Source organism: Helianthus annuus, chromosome 13 (genome assembly GCF_002127325.2).
Source record: "Helianthus annuus cultivar XRQ/B chromosome 13, HanXRQr2.0-SUNRISE, whole genome shotgun sequence".
In the NCBI taxonomy this organism is placed as follows: domain Eukaryota; kingdom Viridiplantae; phylum Streptophyta; class Magnoliopsida; order Asterales; family Asteraceae; genus Helianthus; species Helianthus annuus.
Genome location: NC_035445.2, coordinates 74,377,810 through 74,405,713, shown reverse-complemented (window position 1 = coordinate 74,405,713; position 27,904 = coordinate 74,377,810). Strand labels below are relative to the sequence as shown.

The 27,904-nt window shown below is 39.4% G+C and overlaps 2 protein-coding genes across 2 annotated transcripts; one reads left to right on the top strand and one right to left on the bottom strand.

Moving 5' to 3' along the window:
* Positions 1-9,856: 9,856 nt before the first annotated feature.
* Positions 9,857-11,041, bottom strand: LOC110901054. The gene has a single exon (XM_022147909.1). It carries the CDS (start codon positions 11,039-11,041, stop codon positions 9,857-9,859), a length of 1,185 nt encoding a protein of 394 aa, XP_022003601.1.
* Positions 11,042-21,251: 10,210 nt separating this feature from the next.
* Positions 21,252-27,649, top strand: LOC110898185 (cytokinin riboside 5'-monophosphate phosphoribohydrolase LOG7). Its single transcript, XM_022144944.1, has 7 exons — positions 21,252-21,463; positions 22,837-22,934; positions 24,874-24,904; positions 25,353-25,452; positions 25,541-25,611; positions 26,355-26,498; positions 27,324-27,649. The coding sequence occupies exons 1-7, from the start codon at positions 21,350-21,352 to the stop codon at positions 27,417-27,419; spliced, it is 654 nt and encodes a 217-aa protein (XP_022000636.1). The 5' UTR covers positions 21,252-21,349; the 3' UTR covers positions 27,420-27,649.
* Positions 27,650-27,904: the final 255 nt, after the last annotated feature.

Genomic DNA, 27,904 nt, shown 5'->3' with positions numbered 1-27,904 from the left:
TCATCCCACGAATGTGAACTCGCTAGCGTGCAACTAAAGCATTCCTAATCAAGGAATAATTATAAGTTTCTAGCATAAACGTAGCTAAACTACGTGTCCGAGCTCTACCGAATCGTTAACTAAACGACTCTAAGGTGGTGTTATCTTGATTTAGAATAGCCATTCTGTGGTTATTTGATCTCGTTTATAATCGGGATAAAACTAAGTCTTAGAAATACTTAGTGTTCGAGAGGTTAAGGATATATATTTATATAAAAATATAAATATATAAATATATTTATGAATTGCGTTAGTCATCTCGAAAGGTAGTACGACTCTTCGTAGCTTTCCTGAGTCGAAATCAATAAGTAAATATGAATTCCGAATTCCGTCGATTGAAATAAATATAAACGTTATATATACATTTTTATAAAAGCATATGAATTAACGACCTTTGAAATAAATATAAACAATTATATTTATTTTATAAAAATTTTCGAGTCATCATTGACTAGTAAAGCGTTCTTGTCGAGATATTATAAATTCACTTCCTACGTGATAAAACGTCGCCAAGAGAAAGATACTTCTATATTTATTTTTATAAGAAAGCTTGGAGTTCAACTAGTGTCGTTTTAAGCTTTAAATACGTTTTGGAATTCGGGTTTTTACGAAAATCGGACAGAGTTTCCTCTGTTTTTGGACGATCCCGACAATCAAAGTGTCGATATATTTTCAAATTCAATCAATTCAACAATATATCAACGCATTATAGGTATATATTTTTTTTGTAAAGTTGCCAAATTCTAAACAATAAATAAACTAGGATTCGGCGGTTCGAGCTCGGTTCGCGTAACTAAAACTCTAAAAATAAAGCAAAACAACTCGCTACGTTTAAACTTTACCGGTCATGAGTTGACCATCTTTGACTTCTGTTGACCGGTGTTGACTTGCGCTGACCCGAACCGAAACCAGTTGACCGATTCAAACCAATCTTGAACCATGACTGACCGAACCGAACCTTTGACTCCTGTTGACCATCGTTGACCAGTCAACCTGACGTGTTGACTGGTTTGACTTTGTTGACCGAAGTTGTCCAAAAACCGAGACTATCTTTGATTCGTAGTTTGACTGACTTTGACCGGTCTTGAACCACACTCGAAACTTGAACAGTAGCACCGAAGACTGACCAGAACTAGTGCTGTGACTCGAGCCGCACTGTCGGCTGCCTTCGTCGCCGTCGTCGGCCGACATCTCCGTCGGCCACCACTACAACCAGTTCCAAACTTAGAAAAAAAAACAAAGTTAAAAAAAAATGTGTTCAAATGAGTGTTTACCCAGAACAGTAAAGAAACTCTCACCGAAATCACTTCCAACAGTCGCCCATACCCGCGTTTTCGGTCGCCGGTGTGATGCCTCTTCGCCGTTTCCTCGCATTTCTGCCTCTGTTCTCCCTCACTCTCGCTGCTCTCTCTCTCTCTCTCTCTTTCTCGTTTGAAGCATCGACCGGCACCACCCACCACAGTGCTGCCGCCTGTGGTGGTGGTGGTGTTGCTGCTGTAGTCCGCCGCCACCAAGATCGTGGTGGTCGGCCATCCGCATAACCGAGAGAGAAAGGGAGATGAGTAAGGGTGAGGTGTTTGTGAGTGTGTGACCGGAATAACGAAGATCGGAGGGGGGGGGGGGTGGTCGTCGGCTTGCCGGTTAACCGCCGGTAAGAGAGAACAGAGGATGTAGGTTAATGTTGTGGGTAGAATGTGTTTAGAAGGTGAAACTTTTTGAGCTTGCAGGTTGAATTCGAGAATGAAAGGATAAGGGAGGTGAATGAGAGCACTTGTGTCTAGGTTTTTCTTTGATGTAGATGAAGATGCAGGGAGATCAAAAGGAGCAGGAGAGGAATATTCATATGCGGCTGTTTTAAAATTAGAAGGATCCTAGGGTTTTAACCCTTATATACATAGGGTTAACCAATGTTTTAAGTGGGCTTGGGCCCATGGCCCACAAGCCCAATCCCGTATTTTTAGTGGCCCGTCGGCATAAACGAACCCGTTTTCAACCCGATCGTCGTAAATTTTCGTTGGATATAATTTTAGGGTCTTATGTATGTAAAATTTCTATCGGTACTTGTTGTTGGCGCGCCCGTTCATCGGTTAGGTTAAAATCGCGTAAAAGGCGTCATTCGCCGTTTAAATCCGTTTGTCGATTTGGTTTCGACTACGGATATAAAATTCGATTACGAAGCTTAATGTATCGTAATATTTCAGTTTTGAATTAATACATATGCCGGATGCTTCATTTTGTTGCCAATGCGTATCTGATTTTCGCGTTTATCGTTCACGTTTGTGCTTTGTGATATTCGAAAGCGTGTTATTTTCACAAAACCACATTCAAATGTAAGGTTATATATGTAGAGCTCGTATTTGTAGGCGTTGTCAGTATTTGTACAGTGTCAGTTCGTTATCGCTTAACGATCAGTAGTTTCCTCACAAATCCACATGCGCGCACTGTAAAGTTAGACAGGCGTAACTAGGCATTCCAACAGCCTAATTAAGTTAACTCGTGCCTTAAACACTACTTATTATTGGCTTAAACGTTTGTTAATCGCGTAATTAGAAGCCATTAATTACCGGTTGTCACAGATTTCAGTAGATTCCTCAACCACTGCAACTTATTTTTAACGTCAGACTCTAATAAGGGTATCACAAGCGTTTCATCGGACAAACGCTATCTTGGATTCGAGACATAGATGACATCACGTACGCTACCCAATTCAACAGGTAAGTCAAGTTTGTAGGTCAGGTTACCGATTTGTTCCCGAAATCTGAATGTTTCAACGCATCGTAAACCAAGCTTGTCACGTTTTCTATAGCGTACCGCACCCTCCCAGGGTGAGACTTTCGATTATGGAACGTTCTCCTACAGCGAGCTTCCAGCGTTTCCTAAGCTTATCAGCTTTCCTGACGGTCACGCGTTGCGCCAAACGATTTCTGATCCAAGCAATCTTCCCAAGAGTTTCGAGTACAAGTCCTGAACCCATGATTAGGTTATCACCCACCCTATTCCAACAAGGAGTTTGACGTTACTGTACATGCAATGCCTCAAACAGAGCTGTCTGAATACTAGAATGGTAACGGCTACAGTAGAACTCAGCCAAAAGTATACGTCCTTCCAATTTACACCAAGTTAATCTCACACATGCTCGCAGCATGTTTTCGAGTGTCAGGGGGGTGTTTACTCAAACCGTTCGTCCTATGTTGATAAGTAATCCTCATGTCTATACGTGAGTCAAGGGTGTTGTGTATTAACTGACATAAATCATGCATAGATCAAATTCAGAGGTAACAAGAGTTGGCACCTCGTGCCTAAAAGCCGCCTCTCTCATAGGAATATTTACACTGTGAAGACTCGTCAGTTTTCCTGATTACAAGAAAGTGTGCTGGTAACGTGAGTCCATCAACGATCATCCAGGTGATAATGTTTCCGTTTCGAGTTGTAAGTAGACCAGTGATAAAACCCATGGCAGTCTGCTCTCATTTCCATATATGTGTTTCTGGTTGCTAATGTCCTACCTTGACTTTCCCACATGTCAAACTTCGTTCCCATACGTGTCTATATGGGCCTTCAGGCCCGGTCACCCGTACATGGTCTTCAGGCTTTAATACATCCTATAAAACTCAGATGAATAGGATATCGAGACCCGTGTGCTTCGCCTGCACCAGTTTCCTAAGGTTGCTGTATAGTGAGGTTCATATTCGTTCCATGAAGTAGCAAATATCGTCCGACCTGCCAAAGGTTGCTTCCCCATGCCCCGCATGGGTTAATCTTGAGAACTCTCTTCCTTCAATTCTTCAGTTTGAGCAAGGCGAGTCTAATCAGGTATGTTAGAGTCGATAGTAGGCTGCAAAGCTCGTGCACGTCCAGGTTTCACGGTCGTATTCATTCAATAGCTCCATCCAGTGATGTCGTTACATGTTTAGCTCCTTCGAAACAAGGGTATACGGGAGGCCCTTGTGATCGGTCTAGGTAGTGCATTTGGTACCGTCCAAGTAATGCCTCCAACTTAAATCCAAAGACCAGGGCTTCCACCGCAGGTCGTGACTCGTGCAGTTCTTTCTGTAAGTCCATTACGTAAGTCATCACTTTCTCGTGTTGTGTCGGTGTGTAAACATTGTAGAGTTGGGATTCAAAAGCTGAAAAGACGTCCTCCTGTTTTGTCTTTCAGACGTCCTCCTGTTTTATCTTTCACGAACACAGCACCCTACTGTGCTAAAGAGATTTAAGCTGCGCGATCTTCGAAAATCATGTGGTGAATCTGCGATAGAGTCTAGTGTGACCAAGAAATTGCTGCATCCTCGAAGGGATATTTGGTGCCGAACAATATCTAATGAAATGGGTCTTTAGCGAGATCCACGTGTATTCCCACTTCGTTGATCATATGACCAAAAAGGTATCTCTCGAATCCAGAAGTTACCTTTAACAAGACTTCGCGCGGAGTGGCTCTTCCCTCAGGAGCTCTAAAATAAGATACAAATGCTGCCCATGATGTTCCTTCCTCTTGGAAATGATCCAGAACGTCATCCATAAATACGGTCGATTCATGTGGTCCATAAAGCTGCTGGTGTGTTGATTAACTCAATGGTCATGGTGTACAAAGTCGCAATGGCCGTATTGCGTTCGATATGCCGTTTCAGGAACATTCTCCTCTCGGTCTTCCGTCAATACATGGTCGAGGAAAACAGTTCTTGATTGTCACCTTGCTGAGTTCTGGATAATCAGTACACATAAAGGCTTTATCTTCCCGAATATAGCTGGGGCTCCCCAAAGTGAACAAAAACTATGTCCAATAAAACTCCTGTCCAACAGTTCCTATAGATAGTCCTTGCAACCCTCCTGGTGCAAGACAGTATGTAGCACGAGTAATCAGGGCTGCCCCTGTCGTGAGATCAAACTGAGACTCTGCCTAACAATGGTGGAAGTAAATCTGTAAGCTCCTCGGGTAGCACACTGAGAGGAATCACATACAATTGGTGGATCCTCGATCCACTTTTCCTTAGCCTCAACATCAGTAACGGTTGCTAACGTAGCGGGGTGATCCCTCCGTAGACACTTCTGGGCCTTCATAGTTGATATGGCGCTAACCTTTGCACCACTCTGTTGCTTTAGAACAAATAACGATTCTCCACACAAAATTTTCTCCTCACAAGGTATGTCTGCGCGATTTCTGAATAACCAGTCCACACTAACTATTGCATTGTAACCATCAGGGGTAGTAGAAGGAAAGTCGATGTCGAACACCTGTCCCCCAAGGTCAAGTTTGTATCCCAACAAACATCTAAGGCTTCAATTGACTTGCATCAGCCGACTTCACAACAGGTTCGGTTTCAAGAAGCATCAGGGTTAAACAGAACAGAGACAAAGCGAATAGCTACCCATCCAAGCTATCGTGTTGCTATTATGCCTGGTATAGCCTATGGCAACACTAAATGTCCTTCCATGAGCTTCACTTCCAGTGCTGTTTTCATCACGAGAATTTCCAGTGCTACCGCCGTTCCCTTGGCTATCGTCACCTTCGTTTCCATACTGTAAGCTACGATCACGAGTACCTTGATGTTTCCGCGACTGTTGCCTCTAATATTGTTGCCTGTAACGGTGTCCTGCGTCCTTTCACCAACAAGGTCTATCTTTTTACATTACGTGCCACATCCTAAGGCACTACTCATGGTGCGGGCGGTTACACAGTCCGCTCTACAGTCAATCGTCATCGATTTTGTCCCGATTGGTTCGTAAGAGTCGACTCCCATGAGTTGCTGGCTGGGGTTAAGGATTCGATTGGAGTCAAATCGCTGTTGTTCGTTGCCGGTAACTAGGGTCGTTCAAATGCCGAAGTTGGTAAGGTACTACGTTTACCCTCTTGTCCATCGTTCTTGCAAGTTGACTGAGTAATACACGGTATGTCGCGAGAGTCTTGCAGAAGTGATCGCACTTCGGGATCTAAGGCGTCAACACGCTAAGTTCCAGCAGGCAAAGATAAGTGAGGAAGGTATAGTCCAATCATTCGACGCTGAGCCATCCAACTCAGGGACGTTCGTACTAGCACCTAACATTCTACACAGTTTGCTAGGCGTTCAGATGTGTGATCAGGTGATACTCGATAGCATCGAGATTCGTAAGGATTCAGAAAGGGGTGAAAAGATCACATTTGAGTAGGAGACAACCACTGCTATGACTCCTATAGACTGTTGAGTTCTAACATAACATCAATTAACAGAGCAGAACCCCTCTCACACTCGTTAAGTCTCACTAGGACTCACATGCACCCCACATTATTATTATGTGTGCACCCATAATAATAAGGCTATTTGCATGCTTATCTCAATGCCTCTTAACTCGCGCTAAAAGGTTCCCCGATTTCGAGAAATAAAACAAATGACGCCACAACATAGATCATGAAAGTTCAAGAAGAGTCACACTCTTAAAACACGTAACATGGGTTGGTAACATAGAAGTTCATACTGCAGTGCTAAGTGTGCATTCACGTGTGATGTTATTCATAAGCAAACACTAGTTATACTATGCAATAGTTAACGAGAAACGAACCTTGCAGTCTGGAGCTGAGTGTCATGGTCGATTTCGGATCTGTTTGGTTATAGTCTGGTTTTATAAAAGCGTTTAAAAACCAAGTTCACTATAACCAGTGGCTCTGATACCAAACTGTCACACCCCCAAAATACCACCTAAGGAATGTCCCTGTTAGGCGTGTGTCGTACCAACAATGAGCCACTAATTACATCGAACCCTTACAAGTTTATAAATCAAATTCTCAATTATCAATGAAAATTACCAACAATAAGTTTAAACGAAAACCAACATGTTCAGCGGAAGCAATTAGTAAACCAATGTATGATATCAATAATTCAATCACATGAATCCCTCCAGTTCGACCCATGACCACTCCAGCTACACGAGACAGCAAGTTCCTATCCAAGATATCTAACAACCTGCGAGCATGCAACAAGTGTATCAGACAAGGCTGGTGAGTTCATAGTTTTACGAAAACGTTGGTTACCAAGTGTTTAGTTAATCCATTGAATTTGATTCCGAAAGTAATGTTGATAATACCCCAATACAAGACGGATTCTGATTATTTTTCCCTTTCTCCAATGCTCCTATCAAAGCATTGGTCATGACTAGGTCATTAGTTCAACACCCGTCCTCCCAGGAACGGGGTGAGGTTGCCAAACCTAAGTAGCGCTACTAACTAATACCATGTTACCTCCCAGGTAACCAAACAACACGGGGGGACTTTAAAGGTGATAGGAAGAGTATATTATCCAACATTCCCGTTTTTACCCAAAAGACTTATCCATTCCCGGGATACCCACTGTCCCAACCACCGGGACGCATGCTCAAGAGAGATGAACTCACCTTTGGTTTGCTCGGTATGTATACATACGTATTCACGTTGATCAATCAAGTCCTAACATGATTATCAAAGCTAATCAGTTCACATAGACCCAAGCCACATAGTTTCTTACTCACATTACACAAGTAGCGCACATGTATTACACTTATTATCATGCAACATAACAGCCAGTTATCATCATGAAATCTCACTATTAAACATCTAGCAAGGAGATCGTTGTACGGTTTCAAGTTGTTGCCGCCTCAATTTCTAATTATTATTATTATTATTTTCATAAATAAACACACCCATGTTAATGCATATGAATACTGTTCAAGAAAGAAAATATATATATATATATATATATATATATATATATATATATATATATATATATATATCTCAGATGCATAGACACTAAATTTCCTAACCATCATTCATATATGATTACACCATTTTAATACCTCATCAGTATGTATACGTTATACTATTAAATATGTATATATATTTATCCTCATCATATGTGTACATATTTACATGCATATTTCTATAGCATACACAGGTACATATATAATATTAAATACACTTAATTTCATGACACCGTGAAATCTAGCCCATGTGCCTTCCCTCGCTAACATTTGAACTCGGATACTGTTGCACTAAACTATCATGAGTACCCATCGAAATTACTCACATATCGGCATTCACGCATACGATCGACTCCTACCCCTAACATAAGCTTACAGCAAGATTCATACATAAACACCCCATTCAAGTATCATATAACTACTCATCACATATTCATGCACATATACGGTTTTCCTTTCACATATATAAAAAAAACTCACACATGTTTAACATATATGATCTTATTTCCCTCACATCTAATATACTCACAACAATTCCACATATTAACCTACTTTATACAAACATATTAGTCGAAAGCGGACCGAAACTCTTTCACATACAACCTAATACACGCATCGATCACCAACATAACATCATACTTTGTCGTTTTCATACACACATCCGTATCCCGACCTTTTGACAACTTTCAAGCGCGACCATAATCATTTACCATCTACACATATATATACTCATATACAATCTACTCTATCCCATCATATTATACATAGTAATCTCAACAGTTCATTTATAATTCTATACAATCATCTTATAAACAAGTCAAGATGAAGATTCACATGTAACCACAACACAACACAACACAACATTACATCACAGTTGCCGTCACGAGTCTAACACGCCCAAAAAAACAGTTCTCATGCGTATCTATATAAACGTATAATCAACTCTATCATGTCACGATGCATATAAAACTAAAGTTGAAATCGAACCGATGCACATAAAACTAACAGTAGCCTCATTTATAACTCTACTTTCTTGCAAAGCTTAAGGTCGAGATCGAACCGAAACCGAAACCGAGACAACGGAACTTTAATAAGAGACTACGGAGTGCACTTACCATTTACTGTGGCCTTGGGTGGTTGTTCCGTCGTCAACAGGCATTGTAGAGTAGGGAGAGATGGCGGTGTGCGTTGATCGGCCGACGTTTTTGTTTTTAGGGTTTTGGTGTGGGGACGATGGGTTTTGGGGTTGGGTGGTTCAACTTCAAATATAATAGTTTGAATTAATTTATTTATCGCCAACATTCACCTTTAGAATTCGCTGGCCTTAAGACTTTCATGGCCCACTCCAATTCTTGCAAATCAACTCCAACTTTAGTTCCATGCACACATTGTTAAAATATTAGTGAACAACCCCATCTTGAATGTCTTTAGCGGCCCATGAAGCTTCACAATTTCACGATCACATGCATGAATTACTATTGGGCTTATACCCTTTACTAACAATAAGATAGGAATAGGTAAACTGGGCCCTATTGGGCTTCGAATGATTTGGGTCGGCGACGAAAGTTGTTTGTGATCGAATGACAGTTTTTCGCCGAGAGGTGACTGCGACGAAGGACCTAGTTCTTTCGTCGAGTGTTTTTCAATAAGGTTAAACACAGTGCTAAGTTTTCATGTATCACTCAAATACAAACAGTACTTAATCATTCAACTTTCAATCACAAGATACAATGTAAAGAGAGTTATAAAAGTAGAGCAAGATTGTGAAACAAATGATTCGCAAGGAATAGATCTTGAGGTCTCGGGTTGTCACATTCTACCAACCCGTTACTTTGGGCATGGGTTACGGAAGTGAACACCTGTTGGATTCTCATTTGTTCGCACCATGGCTTGAAGGGTCTCCCGGCGAATTGCACCCCGTTGTCACTCACCAGTTCCTTCGGGACCCCATACCTGCACACGATGCTATCCAGTACGAACCGTCTCATTTGATCTCCGGTGATCTTTGCCAGGGGTTTCGCTTCGATCCACTTAGTGAAATAATCAATGGCCACCACCACGTATTTGACCCCCCAGGGCCCTCCGGGAAAGGCTCGATTATGTCGATGGCCTATTTTTGGAATGGCCAAGATGTCGAGACTGGGACCATAGGGTGTTTATGCTGATGGGTCATTGGTGCATGTACTTGGCAGTTATCACACTTCTTGATTTCTTCAGATGTCGTCTCGTACATTCGTGGCCAGTAGAATCCTGCATTCATTGCCCTTCTTACAACCGTTCTTAGTCCTGAGTGCATTCCACAGATTCCCTCGTGCATTTCCCTGATCACATATTCGGCTTCTTCCATGTCTATGCACTTTAGGGACGGACCCAGGTACGACCTTCGGTATAGCTCTTCCCCAATCAGTTCATATTGTAGGGCTTTGACTCTTACCTTTCTGGCCGACCACTCCCCCTCAGGTAAGGTCCCGTCCCGGAGGAATTTAACAATTGGAGTCATCCATGTTTCTTGGGAACCTTCGATTGTGGCTACTTCCGTTACGTCCAGGGAGGGGGATGTCAGGACCTCTACTTTGACCTCCTTCGCGAGGTGGTCGAATGCTACTGAAGCTAACTTGCTGAGTGCATCAGATTTCCTGTTCTTCCCTCGAGGGATGTATTCCAGTTTGAAAGTTCTGAATGCCTTGGCTGTCTCTTTAACTTTTGCCACATACCGAGCCATGATGCTATCCTTTGCTTCATATTCCCCCTGATACTGCTTCACTACCAACTGTGAATCGGTAATAGCCTCCACGTGTTTTGCTTTCATCTTCTGTGCCAATCTCATCCCTGCTAGGAGGGCTTCATATTCGGCGGTATTGTTGGTGTTTTCGAAATCCAGCCTTATAGCATATGTCAGTTCAACCCCATCGGGGCTTATCAACGTGATGCCTGCACCATTCCCTTCTTCACTGGATGTTCCATCAGTGAACAACTTCCAGACGGCTTCGTCCTCCCTCCTTCTTTCTTCTTCCTCCAAAGTTTCCCACTTTTGTAGTTCCCTCTTTTCGTCCTCGGGTACTTCTGCTAGGAAGTCAGCCAGTATCTGTCCCTTCGTGGCTGTCCTGGGCTTGAACTCTAGAGAGTGTTCTCCTAGTTCTACGGCCCATTTAGCAAGTCGTCCTGACTGTTCCGGTTTTCTAAGCACTTTCTGGAGGGGTTGATCAGCGACCAAGGTGACCTTATGCCCTTGGAAGTATCTTCTGAGCCTCCGAGACGCAAAGACCAGGGCTAATGCAAGTTTCTCTAGAGGCATGTACCGTTCCTCGGGCCCCTTAAGTGTTATGCTGATGAAATATATGGGGATCTATTTCCCTTCCCGTTCCACCATCATGATCGCGCTTATGGTCGTTTTAGAGGCAGATAGGTAAAGGAGCAGCGGGTCCCCGGGCACCGGGGTGGCTAACGTTGTGAGCTTACAGATGTAGGCCTTCATTTCCTGAAAGGCAGTTTCAGCCTCGGTGGTACAGTTGAATTTGTTGGTCTGGATGCAGTCCTTTAACACCTTCATAAAAGTGAGGGTTTTGTCAGCCACTTTTGATAAGAAACGATTTAGCGCGATCAGCCTTCCGTTTAATTGCTGGATGTCCTTCAAGGACCCGGGGGAGCGCATTTCAGCCACAACCTGGGTCTTCTCTAGGTTTACCCTTATCCCTCCTTTAGTTACCACCACCCCCAGGAAATTCCCTTCCTCTACCCCGAAACAACATTTCCCGGGGTTCAGCTTCATGTTTACATCCTGCATTGTGTTGAGAGTCTCAGCTATGTCGTCTATCATGGCTGCTTCTGTCAGACTCTTGTTGACAATGTCGTCAACATACACCTCTAGATTCCTTCCCCTTTGCTCCCTAAACAAGGTGTTCATAAACCTTTGGTATGTCGCCCCCGCGTTTTTGAGACCAAAGGGCATCTTAGTATAGCAAAATGTTCCCTCGTCGGTGATGAAAGCGGTCTTTTCCTCATCTTCTATTGACATCTGTATTTGGTGGTATCCCTTGTAGGCGTCTAGGAAGCACTTCAGTGGGTACTGGGATAGGGAGTCAACCTGGGTGTCTATCTCCGGGAGGGGGTAGCAGTCCTTGGGGCATGCTTTGTTTAAGTCTTGGAAATCGATGCACATCCTCCATCCCCCATCTTTTTTCTGAACCATAACTGGGTTGGCAACCCAGGATGGGTATTTGACTTCCCTGACTATCCCCGCCTTGAGCAGTTTGCGGGTCTCTTCACAAGCAGCCCTTCTCTTGTTTGGCCCCATGCTCCGCTTCTTTTGCCTCACTGGTTTCGCCCATGTGAAGGTGTTGAGCCGGTGTTCCGTCAGGCTTCTGGGAATTCCCGTCATGTCCCCGTGTTGGAATGCAAACACGTCTAGGTTATGGAGGAGTAACTCCTTTAGGGCAATTTTGCATTTGTCGCTTAGGTGGCTTCCCACCTTGACTGTTTGTTCTGGGAACTTATCACAGAGGATCCATTCTTCCACCTTCTTCTCTGGGGTCTTCCCTGGTTCCTCCCCTTTGGATATTGAAGAGACTACTTCGTAGGCTGACTTAACCCATGCAAGACCCTTTGGTGTTTGGAATACCAACGCCCTGTGAGGAGTAGATGCTTGTGCTTGTAGATCTCCAATCCCAGGTCTTCCCAAAATTGCGTTGTACTTGGAGGGTGCCCTGACTACAGTGAAGGTTAGATTGATTGTCCGGACCCTATCCCCCACACCAACTGTAAATGGGAGTCTGATCTTTCCCAGAGGGTGCGATACACTGTTGTTGAATCCTACTAACAGGATAGAGTCCTCCTCCAGTCTGTCTCTTACATCTCTGTCGAATCTGAGGAAACAATGTTCATATATTACCTCGACGCCGGATCCCCCGTCTACATGTATTCTAGACACTTTGTGTCCACCTATCACAGCTGAGATATTCAGTGGGAGCCGTTGCACTTCGCTTTCTTCTAGGTACGGCATGAGGATGGGAGCTTTCATGCAGTTCGGAGAGCCTAGGATCCTGGCCTTAACACTTCGGGTAACATCAAGTTCATTTCTCCTTCTTATCATATCAACATCTGCCCTCCCGGGCTCTCTTGCATCTCTTCCCTTACGATCCCCTCCCCCTTCTTTGATTTCCTTGACCAGGTGGGCCAGTCTTCCCGTCTTCACCGCCGCCTCTATTTCCCTCTTGAGGTACATGCAATCGTCGGTTTTGTGCCCGAAGCCTTTATGAAATTCACAGTATTCATTCGGCTGCGCTTTGGGTCCTAGCTTTATGGGGGGTGGCCTCGGGAAAGAATTCTTCACCCTTTCCGTGGCCAGTATCTCACTTGTAGTTTTGACGAGTGGGGTGAAGTTGTCGGGGTAAGGGAGAGGACCTCTCCCTCGAGGTCTGTAGGGGGAGTATGAGGGCCTTGCCCTGTCATGTAGCATTCTATCAAAGGGAGGCTTTCGTGAATAGGGAGTACCTTTATCAGGTGGTCTTGTCGTTGGAGGGGCCCTCCGGGGCGTGGTGTCCGTCTCCTTGGCTTTGCTGACCGTATCCTTTCCCCGGACGAAATCTCTAACCCTGTCCATGAGATTGTCGAAGGAAGGAGGGAACTCCTCTCCCAGCTTTTCACACAGTTGTGCATGCTTCAGCCCGTTTATGAAGCTACTAATTTTCATGACCTCTGGGACATCCTTGATGTTCATGCTTTCTTTGATAAACCTTTCCATGTACTGGTCTATCCGTTTGTTGTCCCTTTGCCTGATGTGGAGGATTTCATTGGGATTCTTGACCACCTTCCTTTGTTGGCCGAAATTCCTGAGGAACTTTTCGCTTAACTCCTCGTAGCTGTCTATGCTCCCGGGGGGAAGGCTATCAAACCACAGCCGGGCTCCTTCCGTTAATGTTTGCACAAACATGTGGCACCATACCGGCATGGACCACCTTCCCAGTTGTCCTGCTCCTCGAAAAGCGTGCAGGTGATCCTCTGGATCTCTCGTTCCGTCATAGCGATCAAAGCCTGGGGGGAGCTTTGTCTTGGGGGGCCATGGGTGCCTCCGATATCCTCCTTGTGAACTTTGAGACTTCGGCTAAGTCTCGTGGCAGGTATGGTTGGTCCAAGCCAGTGTTTCCTGAGTTGTCTTTCTCTTTTTCCTTATGTTTCTGTCCGGTGATCAAGTCCTCTCTTTCTTCGGAAGACATCTGGCTTAAGGCTGTCATGAACGTTTCCAGCTGGTCCCCGTTGTCGCTCTTGTTCTGGGGGTTCGTCCCCTCTTGACTGGAAGGTGTATCAAAAGAGAGTCTGGCCCTGAGGCTGTCCAACTTTTCTTGTCTCTTTAGATCGTCAAGATACTTGGTTATCTTTTCCCTGTGCATGGCCACGAAGCCAGGAGTGACGTGCTCCGTTTCTTCCAGGTTCTCTACCTGATTTTCGTTATTCTCCTCATAAGTGATATCCTCCACGGTAACTTTCTCTAGATCATTTTGAGCCGTTTGGGTGACACGTGAACTATGTGGAGTTGTCATGCTGCTTCTGGAAAGGTGAGTTGCTCTCTGAACGTCGGATGTTTAAGTGGGAACACCGGTCAGGCCTGTGTCCCACGGATGGCGCCAATGTCGAATACCCAACCCCCGGATAACGTCGGTTGGATCTTCGCTGACGTAGAGAGCTCCTGTCCTTGCTTGCTACAAAATAATAAACCGTTAGCCTCGCCACGGGGGACCCCGGGAGGGGGATCCGTGACCAAGCTCCGGCGTGAGAGTAAGTAAACTTGCCGGATCAGGAAAAGGAACGTTTTCCGATGAAGATATTCACCGGAGAGTTCCTATCTTGGTGTGAATCTAATTAATGTGTTGTGTGTAGTAAATACAAGGAATCTTGGTCGGAGTTAATGAGGGGAATAAATGAGAGTAGTAAATGAGAATAATGGCCGGAGATGATACCTGCCTCTCCCTTCTCCTTGTGCCTTCTTATATAATAGCATGCCCTTATCTCCAAGAGAAACGTTCCCATAGTATCTAACGGTAACTATAATACATTGGGAAGGTCAGACACGTGTCTGACCCCCAACGGTGCGATATCCGTCTTCATTAATGTATCGCCGGACAAGTACCATGATAGTGACCGGATGCCTCTCCTATCAGACATTAAATGAGCCTGCAACCTCTTAGCTGTTTTCCCGCTTAAACTTAGAAGGGACCTTGGTGAGCAAGTATAATTTGTTTAATGGACCTTTCAGTATTTTGGGCTTCCAAAGAGAAAGGCTCAAAGTGGGCAAAATGGGCTCCCACACAGGCCCGTCGTCAGAAATGAAGAGCAAAACCTGAGAGGCTTCTAAAAAATAAACAGAAGACATAGAAAATTCATTTTTTAGTAAGATATTAGAGAGACATTTCCAATATGAATGCTCTTATAATTATAACTTATAATACTAAAAAAATTAAAAAAAAAATTAAAAAATCTCACTTGTCCACGGGGATAAGAGAACGTGAGAGAGGTGGGGTAGTGGTGTTATGTTATGTTGCGGGTCTCTTCACATTTCCTTTTGTTTAAAAATCCATTCACATTATTTAAAATATAAAATATAAAATATAAAGATATTACACAACAACATTCACATAAATATTGGTTCACTAGTGCTAATACCCGCGAATTTCGCGGTGTTGAGAAATGATATGTTTTCTATTGTTTGAAAAAAAAATTACGTTTATGCTTAGTCTTGAAATGAACAGTTAGGTTAGTTGACTTTTAGCTTATTGCATGTGTGCTCCGCGAATGACTTTTTATAATAATATGTACCTTAGTTCTATCACTTATATAGCAAGAAATCCAATCGGAACTCTTGATCACTAAATCCTTAGTTCTATACAAATCACCACGCTTCATGGCCCCTTTGAGAAATGTGTCATGTATACCATAAAGGTTCGTAAATATGTGGTATGTGGTCTTCATCTTTCAAACCACCAAACTGAGTTTTCTTTAAGAGGGGGAAGTGGTGGAGGTTGTGCAGTATTAGCCTCAACACAGCAACCCATTGCAGGGAAAAGAATCCTCTTCATGGGTACCTAACACAAAGTAGCAGGGTAAAGCTAATGAATTCGGTTATGGGTAAATCAAATAAATTCAGTTGAACATATTATGATATCACTTCACAAAAAAAAGAAGCGCTTTAATATTACATTGCAACCATGAATTGAGGGGGGTATTATACATTTACATATTAATGCACCAACTTTCCTTTTATAGATAAATAACCAAGAATACATATAGAATGATACAGATGATTCATATAATAATCTAAACCTTTTAAAATGATTACTGTTTTGACCTGATATGTAATTGCTAATAGTGATTTTTGCTACAAAACTACATTAAAGCCTAATTGTGTTATTTAGAAACTTATGAGATAGTATAAGTGTTAATTTTGATCAATCAATGTTAAACCTAAAACAGACTCATCCATGGTGTTTGCGATCAGAGTTCACATGTTAGTTACTTAAGGAAAAAACAAACAAATAGTGAATCGGGTCAACCAAATCTGACCCGTCCGAAAAAATATATAATTTTTACCTGAACTCGTGTTGACAGTTGACACGTTAGCCAACCCATCCGACTTGTATTGTTTGCACTCTTTCAAGTAGTATACTGTGGAAAAACAACATAGCATTCCTAGCTCTTTTTTTTCACATAACTCGGCTCGAGCACACTCTCTAGCCAGCAAGGCCAACAAACAATTAGTACCAGGTTACCATCAATTGAACCATAACTAAAAGGTCATATGGGGGTTGCTTGTGTCTGGTTGGTGGCTAACATGCAACAAAGGCCATGTTAATAACTACCCCTTGAATCTTTGATAGCAATTGCCTTTTGTTTCTCCCGTAATGTGTTACTGTTGCAACTTGATTTTCAAGTTAACTGGACCATTTTTGAACCTCACATTAATACATCCTTACAATGTCTATAAAACTAAATGGCACAAAAATATAATCTAAAATAAAACAAATTAATCAAAGCGAAAAGCAGACTCTTTTTTTATCTCAACAAAATGGGAGAACCCCTCATAATCTAAAATAATTATTTTAATTTTAATATATTAATTTTTGGAAAAAAAATTAATAATACAATAAAACTCGGGGTGAACGGGTCGTGTTCGAGGCACCAAGTGAATATTCGGGTCGTGTTCAGGTTCGTGTATATTTTTCGAGTTCGGTCTTTAAGGTCATTGACTGATTCCTTTGACATAATTTTGGTCCGCCTTAACGCATCATAAAATGTTGAATATGGGATTGATAATCCATAGAAAAATGAAATCGATTCACACAGACCACTCCATGTCCCCTAAATCAATACAAAGCTTATAGAAAACAAAATCAGAATCACGATCACATAAAATTACTGTTGCAATGAAAAAACAAAGAAAAGACCAAAGAACAAAGAAGGAAACATATGTTGCTAGACGAAACAATAAAAATCGCCATGAATGGATGCCATGTCTCAACGTCGACGCGATGTCGCCAATTATACCACACTTGATCCGTTAGACTATAAATGTGGAATTTAACCGTCAAGAATTTAACTTACTTTTTGCTTGCCTATTCCAACCCAAATTCAATATTTTTCAGGCCATTTTAACTTAGATTATCAGCTTTGGGTCAAGATTGTTGGCATGGCTCTACTTGATACAAAATGAACTTATTCATCTACTCACCAAATCCACTGCTAGAATGTCGGCCTGGGATGGATTTATGATGGCGCAAAACTGCTTGACAACAAACGGATCCCCTAGATCTGAAACACCCCTACAAAAAAGAAAAGAATTTGATGTACTGAATCATGCTTGAAAACGATGCTAATAATTTAACAAAAAGGCGGGAAGCATTCAGACCTAATAATCAGCTGGTTTAACTAAACACGCCAACTATTTAATACAAAATTTAATTCTTTTTTTAACAAAATGTGTTTTGAGTCAACCCAAGCCGTCCTAAAAAATGCTTAGCCAGCCCATTTTATCAACTAAAAATTATATAGATAGCAACCAAAGGTGTGGCGACTAACCCTTATGACAGGAACAAAGAGTCTTTTATCGGTACGTGCAGCCATGTTGATGTGCACTTCATGAAACCTATGAAATCAACCATATCATACATGATGTCGACTTACTTTGTAGTAATTTATATAATCTAACATGAATTGACTACAGGATGACAGCGGGTCAACAAACATATAGTCTCTCATACAACAACACCTAAATAATAATATTGGAACCCATTTTGACCCAAACAAAACTGATACTTCATTAATACAACCCACTTCGACCTAACCCCATTTTGGCCAGAATGTGTTTCCACCCAAACATGTGAATCGTTACCTAGCCCTACCTGGCCCATTTCATTTGCCAAACAGAATCAAGATTCAAGATTCTACATACTACTTGGGTCAAAAAATCTAACGGGTTGTCATGGACAATTACTATGATTATAATACAAATTGTGTCAACCCGTACCAAAAATCACCCACTTGACCACTTTCTAAACCCCTTTTGACCAAATTACCAAACTGCTTTGCGGCGTATGTTCAAAACCAATTTAAGAAAGCTTTATTACTTGATGACAGTACACGACATATGCAAGTCCAAAGAACACATTGTGTAGCTGCAACAACATATTCAAACATACGGTTAAACGGGTAAAATCAAAATATCTGTCTAATGATAATAACAATAATGTCAGTTATATATTAATGGGGGGGGGGGGTTCGTAGTTCTTTTCTCACCATGCACTCACTGACATCATCTCTTACGGAGATTACTAAGATATATATAAACAAAACGAACTTAAAAATACAACTCTTGCGAAGACTGAACTTACACGAACAGTTTTTTATGCTGCGGAGTAAAATAATTTAAACGATTACCCGTTTTGACCCATTACATAACCTGTCCATTTAGCCACTTGTGTTCAGGTTGAAACAAATAATTGTTGGATAAGTTTTAATTTTGACTTTGATCATTTTGACTTTCAACCAAGTAAAACAACTTTTACCCATTGTGACCCATTACCCAAAACCGTCCAATTTGCCTCTTGTGTTCAGGTTGAAACTGGCAATTATTAGATAAACTATGACCTGAGATTGATTTTAACTTTGACATGGTTATTTTCAACCAAGGTAAGTAGAGAAAGTGTATAAAACCAGGAGCACACCAACCCTTTCATCGATCCACACTAATGAGATTAGTTGATTGTTAAGGACCCGAGCAACAACATCCTGCGGGAACATACCATTAGTTGCTTCAAGTTCTCCACCCTAAATATGACACATACATACCAACATCAACCCAAATTTACGATAATAATAATCATATTAAAGTCAAATTACCATACTAACCGTCGAGAATCCCACTGAACATCATACCTCAGTTCACCTTTGCTGGAGGATTGTCCTTCGCACCTGTTGTCTCCACTGGTTGACCATTAAACATGATTTCGACTGTAAGTGTTTTCATCGCAAAGTCAATGCATTGGTCTGTCCAGTTATCATCTTCTGGAATGTCAAAAGTTAGATTGCCATCATCAGGTTGTTTTTCCAAATTTACCCATGTTTCCTGCTTCTCAGCGGGAACACCGCTTGTAGGGGCAATCTCGTGATCTTTCCCTTTTTGCCTTTTTGAAGATCGAGATGGCGAATCAGTCGCGGGACTGCTATTCTTTGTCACCCTGTGGTTTATGTCAATAGCGGTTTTTGGATCAGGGGTGTGATTCTCTTCAGGAACTTCAGTCGCCACGTCATCTCCAGTAGTGGGTTTTTGTGCATTGTTTGTATATACATAATGTCAAGAAAAAACATTCAGGTCAACTAAAGTCAATATGACAGTTTGATAATTCCATAATGATGCCTAAAAACTGCAAATCTTAAGGACTTACAGCTTCCTTTCCATCTTTATCCTTAACTTTTGGTCTAACACCACATGAGTTCACATTTCTGGTCTCTATATAACGCAGAGCATCAGCTTTGGATCGAAAGATGTATCCAGTCTCAGGGTCTGTATAGAACTGCATGACACACAACGATAAATTTGCAAAAATAGCAAAAAGTAGGTCACTAAAAAGTAAATACTGGGTTTTAAAATTCCCCACACATAAAAAATGAAAAAGAAAACTAAAGTACCAGATTATTTCTTTTGTGGATTGCATATATCTTAGTTCTGGTTTCTTTAATCCATCCTTATGGTAACCCATCTGCAGCGGATGTCGTGATAACCTAGACATCGTTTCAAATGTTTCAAATGTCAGGTGCTCATATCAAACATTGGAAATAAAAAAACCAAGAGTAAAATTCCATTTTCGTCCCAGAGGTTTGGCTAAATTAAAACCTCAATAGAAGATCACCTGATTGGCATTAAGTTTCTGAATTAGAGATCAACCTGCTCATACCTAGAAATTAGAGGGGAAAATAGGAAATTCAGTAGTGAGTTCATACAGTTTGGTTCTGTAAAACACACACATGTATTTAGATTTCTAACAAAGTCTAACTATTGTTCCCACTTCATATACTTAAAAAACCTAACAGTTCATGTTCGATAAAAAGAAATTCAATAGGAGAGCTGTTGATTCCTTTTTGTTTCAACTGTTATAAATTTCTCAGTGTTCTCTTTTATAAAAGTTGTTTGTTTTTTAGATACTTACATTGCATCTCTAGTTGAAGCTGCTTCATCATCAAGAAGCACACCATGCTCGTCTTTATATATTCGCTGAGCTTCTTCTTCCACCCTTTGTAACGACTTGTCAACCTAAAAAGTTTATCAAGTAACAACTATGTTAGTATCCTGATTCACAAATAGTAAAACAAAACTCTAAAATGTGAATGAAGTAACCACTATAATTTACCCTAAGATAAGACGCCTAATTTAGCCAGGGCTAATAACAAAATTAAGCTTCTTTAAAGAGTCTGACCCATTCAACTTATAACTTATTTTTCCATCAGTACATGCCATAATTTATTTTTCTATTAACCTCTCTTTCAGTTTGAGATCTTCAACAACAGCCAACTCCTCTTTCTCCACTTTTGACCTTTTCTTTGTGAACCCTTTTACTCTTGCCACACCATTCTTTAGAGTAACTTTCACTTTCTCGGCTTTTGCTCATTTTTAGCTGAATGTTGTTGTGAACTTAAAAATTATAAACCCGTCGTCAGAAATGAAGAGCAAAACCTGAGAGGCTTCTAAAAAATAAACAGAAGACATAGAAAATTCATTTTTTAGTAAGATATTAGAGAGACATTTCCAATATGAATGCTCTTATAATTATAACTTATAATACTAAATAAATTAAAAAAAAATTTAAAAAATCTCACTTGTCCACGGGGATAAGAGAACGTGAGAGAGGTGGGGTAGTGGTGTTATGTTATGTTGCGGGTCTCTTCACATTTCCTTTTGTTTAAAAATCCATTCACATTATTTAAAATATAAAATATAAAATATAAAGATATTACACAACAACATTCACATAAATATTGGTTCATTCTTCTTATCTCCCTTGTTCCAGGAAGCAACCACATCATCTTCCTTCCCAATATTTCTAGAGAGAGAAAGTGAGATATGGAAGGTGAAACAAGATCATCAAGATTCAAGAGAATATGTGTCTTTTGTGGAAGCAGCTCAGGGAAGAAACCAAGTTACCAAGAAGCTGCTATTGAGCTTGGCAAAGAACTGGTATACTATATATAATCTTTAAAATCTACAAAACAGTCAAACTTCTTTCTGCATGTACAACTATATATACACACACACATATATATGTTTATATAAAGCATACCCTTCTAATTTTTTTCAAGATTTCAAGAACCCATTTTTAACCCACCATTGTTGATCAAAATCCACAGTGTTTCTTGCTACTTGCTAGTTTTTTTTTTTCTTCTTTAAAGATTTCAAGAACTCATTTTTATACAACCATTCTTGATCAAACCCACCATTCTTTCTTGCTAGTTTTTTTTTTCTTTTCAAGATTTCAAGAACCCATTTTTATACAACCATTCTTGATCAAAACCCACCATTCTTTCTTGCTAGTTTTTTTTTTTTTTTTTTTTCAAGATTTCAAGAACCCATTTTTATACAACCATTGTTGATCAAGACCCACTATTCTTTCTTGCTAGTTTTTTTTTTTCAGGATTTCAAGAACCCATTTTTAAACAACCATTGTTGATCAAAACCCACAATTCTTTCTTGTTTTTTTTTTTTTTTTTTTTGAAGATTTCAAGAACCCATTTCTATACAACCATTGTTGATCAAAACCCACAGTTCTTTCTTGCTATTTTTTTCTTTAAAGATTTCAAGATCCCATTTTTAAACAACCATTGTTGATCAAAACCCACCATTCTTTCTAGCTAGTGTTTTTTTCAAGATTTCAAGAACCCATTTTTAAGCTACCATTGTTGATCAAAACCCACAATTCTTTCTTGCTAGATTTTTTTTTTTCCATCAAGATTTCAAGAACCCATTTCTATACCACCATGTTGATCAAAACCCACCATTGTTTCTTGCTAGTTTTCTAATTCAGTACAATATTTTTATTTATTTATTTATTATTTTATTTACATTATTTCACCATTTCTTGGAGGTTAGGGTTTATGTTTGGCATGAGAGAGAGACTGTGTGTAGGTGTGTGCGTTTAGAGAGAGAAATTGCTAGCTGTAACATGCTGTCAGTTGAGCAGCCTTCTTGCATGATCTAAACAAAAATGGTGGGAGGTTGTATAAGAACAAAAATTTTATATATAAAAAAATATTTTAAAAAAACTAACAAACTTAAATGAATAAAACAAAGAGAATGGTGTGTGAATGGGGAACCAAACGTGCCATATTAGTATAATGGCCATTTCTTAAGCATGTTTTCACACCAATCAAAGGCCCCCATCATCATTTTTGTTCATGGGGTGTAATGAAATGAGTTCAACTCAATAAAAAATTGAATCTTGAAAAAAGGGTATTATTGTTTACAATGTGATAATGATGGGTTAATTTTCTTGATTCTGAAATGGTGAAGTGGGTGTGTGACACGTGGCATTGTTATTAAATTTTTAATATTAGGTGGAAAAAAGGATTGATCTAGTCTATGGAGGTGGCAGCGTGGGTCTGATGGGTCTTGTTTCTCAGGCAGTTCATGATGGTGGGCGCCATGTTCTAGGGTATGCTCACTCTCACTCTTTACTCTCTCTCTCTCTTCTTTCTCTCTCTAGACTTTGAATGTGTCTATGACTATGCATCTATGCATTTTGAGTACTTCACAAGTTTAAAAGATCAATTTTTTAAATAATTACTCAAGTTTTATAAAAAAAAAACATTCTTCCTTTTGAAAGGAAAGTAAAGATTAATGATTGATACTTTCGATACTTTTGGCGCTCTCGTCCCTGACGCGGTGCGGTTCCTCAAGCGGGTTCAGCAGGTGGTAAGCAGTAACACCGCGCATGTTAAGGGGCAGAATTTTGTGTTTAGCAGGGTAGGGTAGTGGCGCAACTTGTTGCTCGTCTACCTGCCATTAGTCTGTAATCGTCTCTGTTTTTATAATATTATCTCTAAATTAAAAAGCTAAAAAAAATGATTGATGTAAATATACAAATATATATTGGAATATAAATTATAAAGATAAAGATAGTGAAAATATAAGTTTCCATCCGATACAATGGATACATCATTTTCACTTCATTATACTTTGTTCTCTTGCCTTTTGTGTGGTTGCTTTTTCTTGACCTTGATGGTCAAATTCACTATTTTTCTTTTGTGAAAATAATAACCATACAATAAATTTCTTTTTAATAATAAAGGTGTTTATATCTTCAAATAGTAAAATAAATAGAATGTGAAAAGAATTTGGGTTGAAGATGAAAGTTTTATAGCTAATTGTATACCTCTAGCATATACAAGTTTGACTGTGAAAAGTCAAAGATTACTCAAAGGTAATCATGCATGTTTCACGGTACTCAATGCAAAATGAGTTTTTGCAGACATCATGGGATCAAATGCTTTAAAAACTCTGATATGTGTACTTAATCAAGCTATTTTTCACTTTTTTTCCTGTTGAAAACTGAACATAAACATCAACTTCTTGAAAAAGTTGACATCTTTATTTGTGAAAGATTGAAAACATAGTCCCACTCTTTAAAAAGCATGGTGTTTTATATAAAATATACAGGTTTCTTGATCACAAAGTTTTTTTTGTTTTATGATTTTATCAAAGACAACAACATCCATATTGGTTTGTCAGTCCATACCAGGACTTTTGTACATAGAAAGGTAAAACAAATCATGTAAAAAGTTAAAAACTGTTGTAAAAAGTATGAAACCTTTTGGGAGTGATTCAAGTATGTCTCTCCCAACTTTCTTGAAAGAAAAAGAGTAAATTGTCATTTTTGTCCCTGAAGTTTGGTTACTTTTGTGATTTTCATCCAAAGGTTTGTTTTTTCGTATCTGAATCTTCGTGTTTTCAAAATCTTGTCATTTTCGTCAATGGGGACCCCGAGCCCGAGCTTCGTTTATCGAGCTTGAGCCGGCTCGCGAGCCTAAACGAGCTTTCTGTTTATATATTTTTATTAATATATTAAACATATATTTATATAATAATAATTAACATTTATATAAATATAAAAAAATAACTTAATTTTATGTATAATAATAATTATAATTAATATAAATTAATTAATAAATACTAAATGAGTCGAGCCCGAGCTTGAGCTTGAAAAATTACTTTCGAGCCGAGCTCGAGCTTTAGAAATAAAGCTCGAATCGAGCCGAGCTCGAGCTCGAGCTTTTATATGTTTAACGAGCTCGAGCTCGAGGACCCAGGTGCGGAAAAACAAATATTTTGTTAAAAGTTGCAAAAATACCAAAACTTAGAATTTACTCAAAGAAAAAAAGATAACTTTGTCAAAATGACAATTTTACCCTTCTGATTATATTAAAACAAGTCACTGCTACAAGGGTATTTTGGGTAATTCCTTAAAGAAAAAGTTCATTGCAATATTGCATGTCTTTCCAATTTGCATCATTTTGTTGTGCTATGCAGAAGTGAGTTGTACTGTACAACCTTCTTTGTAATGATATATATATATATTTTTTTGTTTCTTGCAGAGTTATACCAAGGACTCTAATGCCCAGAGAGGTATATTCATGAACCTTCAAATCAAAGTTTTCTTCTTTTGTTTAATGCTTTAGTGACTTGTACATTGTGCTGTAAGAGTTGTACATTAGTAGTGATTTGACATGTCTTGATACAAAATGCATTTTATCAACTTCCCTTTTCAAATCAATTTCTACAATTTGTCTTTCTTGTCCCTTTGAACCATAAATGGCAATAAATCAACTCATTATTTCTATTTAAATTGGTTGCTGGTTCCACTCTAACTAAATTAGTTAACTTTCAGTTGAAAGTTGAAATCTTGAAAAAGAAATATCAAGTTTTTAACTTTTTTAAACACCCATTTGGTAGTTTATGTTTTCACTTTGTGGGTCCCATTTTTTTATACAATTTAATAAAAAATTATTGTGATTCACTTGTGGGTCCAAATTTTTTTTTTATAAAATTTAATAAAAATTATTGTGAATAACAGATAACTGGTGAGACAGTTGGTGAAGTGAAAGCTGTGGCTGATATGCATGAAAGAAAAGCTGAGATGGCTCGTCAAGCTGACGCATTTATCGCTCTCCCGGGTATAGTTTTTATAAATGGTTCATAAAGATTCAAAATCTTGATTTTTTTTTATAAAATGTTTCATATTGGATTTTATTAAATTCTCAGGTGGCTATGGCACCCTTGAAGAACTGCTTGAAGTCATCACATGGGCTCAACTCAAAATCCATCATAAACCGGTAAGCAAATTTAACGCTAATGTTTTAAAAACCAGACCAGACGACCAGATAATTATACCGGATAAACCGCCTCCATATGAACCGGTGAATCAGATCGGATGGTTGGACATGAATTAAAAAATATATATAAATTTTTATTTTTTCTTTTAAAAAAACTCATTTACTTGTTAATTATTTATAACGTTATCCGGTTTTTGAAACCAGTCAAGTATAAGGGCAGCAGGGGCGAAGTATAGAAGGGGCGGGGAGGGGCGCCCGACCCCCCGAACTTTTCGCTCAGTAGTGTTATATATGTAGTTTTCGTATAGAAATTTTTGGGTATACACGTTTTCGACCCCCCGGTTCTATAGAAATATTTGGGTATGTACGTTTTCGACCCCCCGTCATTCGGGTCAAGCTTCGCCACTGTATAAGGGGGTTGCTTCATTGACTGTCCTGTTTTGACAACATTGATTAACACATATACATTGTACATCATGCAAAAAAGGTTGTTTTCCAATGATTTTGATTGAAATAAAATTTGGAAGAATCAAAAAGGGCATCTTTTTGGTCAAATGTTGGTAGTATAGAAGAATCAGATGCATGTGGATAGATGTTTTTGGAAGATTTGTTGCATCATCATTCTGATTTTCAATATTGTTTATTTATTTATTTTGTGGTTCTAAGATTAAAAAAAAAAAAAAAAAAAAACATTGTGGGTCCCATTCTAATAACAGTTTTCTTATTTTGTGGATCATGTCCAGGTTGGTTTGTTGAATGTAGAGGGTTACTATAACTCATTGCTGTCTTTCATAGACAAGGCTGTTGATGAAGGCTTTATCTCGCCGACCGCTCGCCGGATAATCGTCTCCGCCCCAACCGCTAAACAGTTGGTCCGACAGCTAGAGGTTTGAGAAGATAAATGTTTTATTATAGAGTGTAAATTGTCATTTCGTCCATGAGGTTTGGCCGTATCTGCAACTTTCATCCAAAGGTTTGTTTTTCCGTATCTGGGTCCACGTAGTTTTAAAATCTTGTCATTTTCGTCCCTTAGAGCCAAACCTCGATGGACGAAATTCGCAATAAAGTGCCAAACCACAGGGACGAAAATGACAAGATTTTGAAACCACGAGGACTCAGATACGGAAAAACAGACCTTTGGACGAAAGTTGCAAAAGTGGCCAAAACTCAGAGACGAAAATGACAATTTACTCTTTATTATATTATCTAAAATTTATTTAAGAGTAAATTACGATTTTGGCCCCTGTGGTTATATCACTTTTACCCTTTTAGCCCAAAAAGGAATCTTTTAAAATTTGAGCCCCCAACGTCTTTTTTTCTAACCCTTTTGGCCCCCAACGTCTTTTTTTTTCTAACCCTTTTGGCCCCTAAAAGTAAATGGACGTGGTTAGTGTTGGGGGGCCAAAAGGGTTAGAAAAAAGACGTTGGGGGCTCAAATGTAAAAAGATTCCTTTTTGGGCTAAAAGGGTAAAAGTGATATAACCACAGGGGTCAAAATCGTAATTTTTTTATCATCACAAAACAATTGGTTATACATTCAAACAAGTGACATCATATACAATTCCAAATAGTATAAAGTATTAACACATTCACATATCATTCCTACAACATATTCTAGTAAATATAATCATTATCTTTTTGTTGCTGAAAGTCCTCTGATTTGTAGTGCTGCAATCGGTCGTTAATGAATCTTATGATTATGTTGTTTCCAGGAATTTGTTCCGGAATACGATGAAATTGCTGCAAAGTTGACGTGGGACGAGGTCGATAGACTAAGTTATGTACCTGATGCAGGGGTGCAGACGTAAAGTTTCGGTTGATGGGCCTTTTTTTGGTGATGTTAGTATGTTATGGGGGTATATAGTAATGATCTATATATAGAAACACTTATGAAATGGTACCATCTCCAGTAGTAGTGACTGTTTTGGTTTTTGTGGGAATGAATGTCCTTCAATTTCATGTATATGATATGGAAATGGAGATGATACTTTGATTTTTAACTTTTGAAAGTTTAATGGGTATTTATATTTTTGTCTTTCTTGTTTTCTAAGATCTTCTTTGCTTATTATCTTGTAAATATTGTATGTTTATATGTGATTTAATTGAAAGTTTGTATACTTGTTTTCTAAAATCTTCATAGCTTGTTATCACACTTGAATACTAAACACATTTGCAGCCTCGATTTTGAACACAACGGGTTTTTTTTTTTCTAAATTTAGCAATTTTAAAATATTTTATATTATATTTATTGGAGTGAATTTCAAATTTTGTTCTTATTCTTTATAGTGAATTT

Excerpts from the sequence above, each read along its gene's own strand:
- LOC110901054 (XM_022147909.1), bottom strand. The coding sequence starts at position 11,041 with ATGCCTCTAGAGAAACTTGCATTAGCCCTGGTCTTTGCGTCTCGGAGG.
- LOC110898185 (XM_022144944.1), top strand. The coding sequence starts at position 21,350 with ATGGAAGGTGAAACAAGATCATCAAGATTCAAGAGAATATGTGTCTTT. Across the intron at positions 25,453-25,540 it reads CGCATTTATCGCTCTCCCGG|GTGGCTATGGCACCCTTGAA; the intron begins GTATAGTTTTTA and ends TTAAATTCTCAG. Across the intron at positions 25,612-26,354 it reads TCAAAATCCATCATAAACCG|GTTGGTTTGTTGAATGTAGA; the intron begins GTAAGCAAATTT and ends GATCATGTCCAG.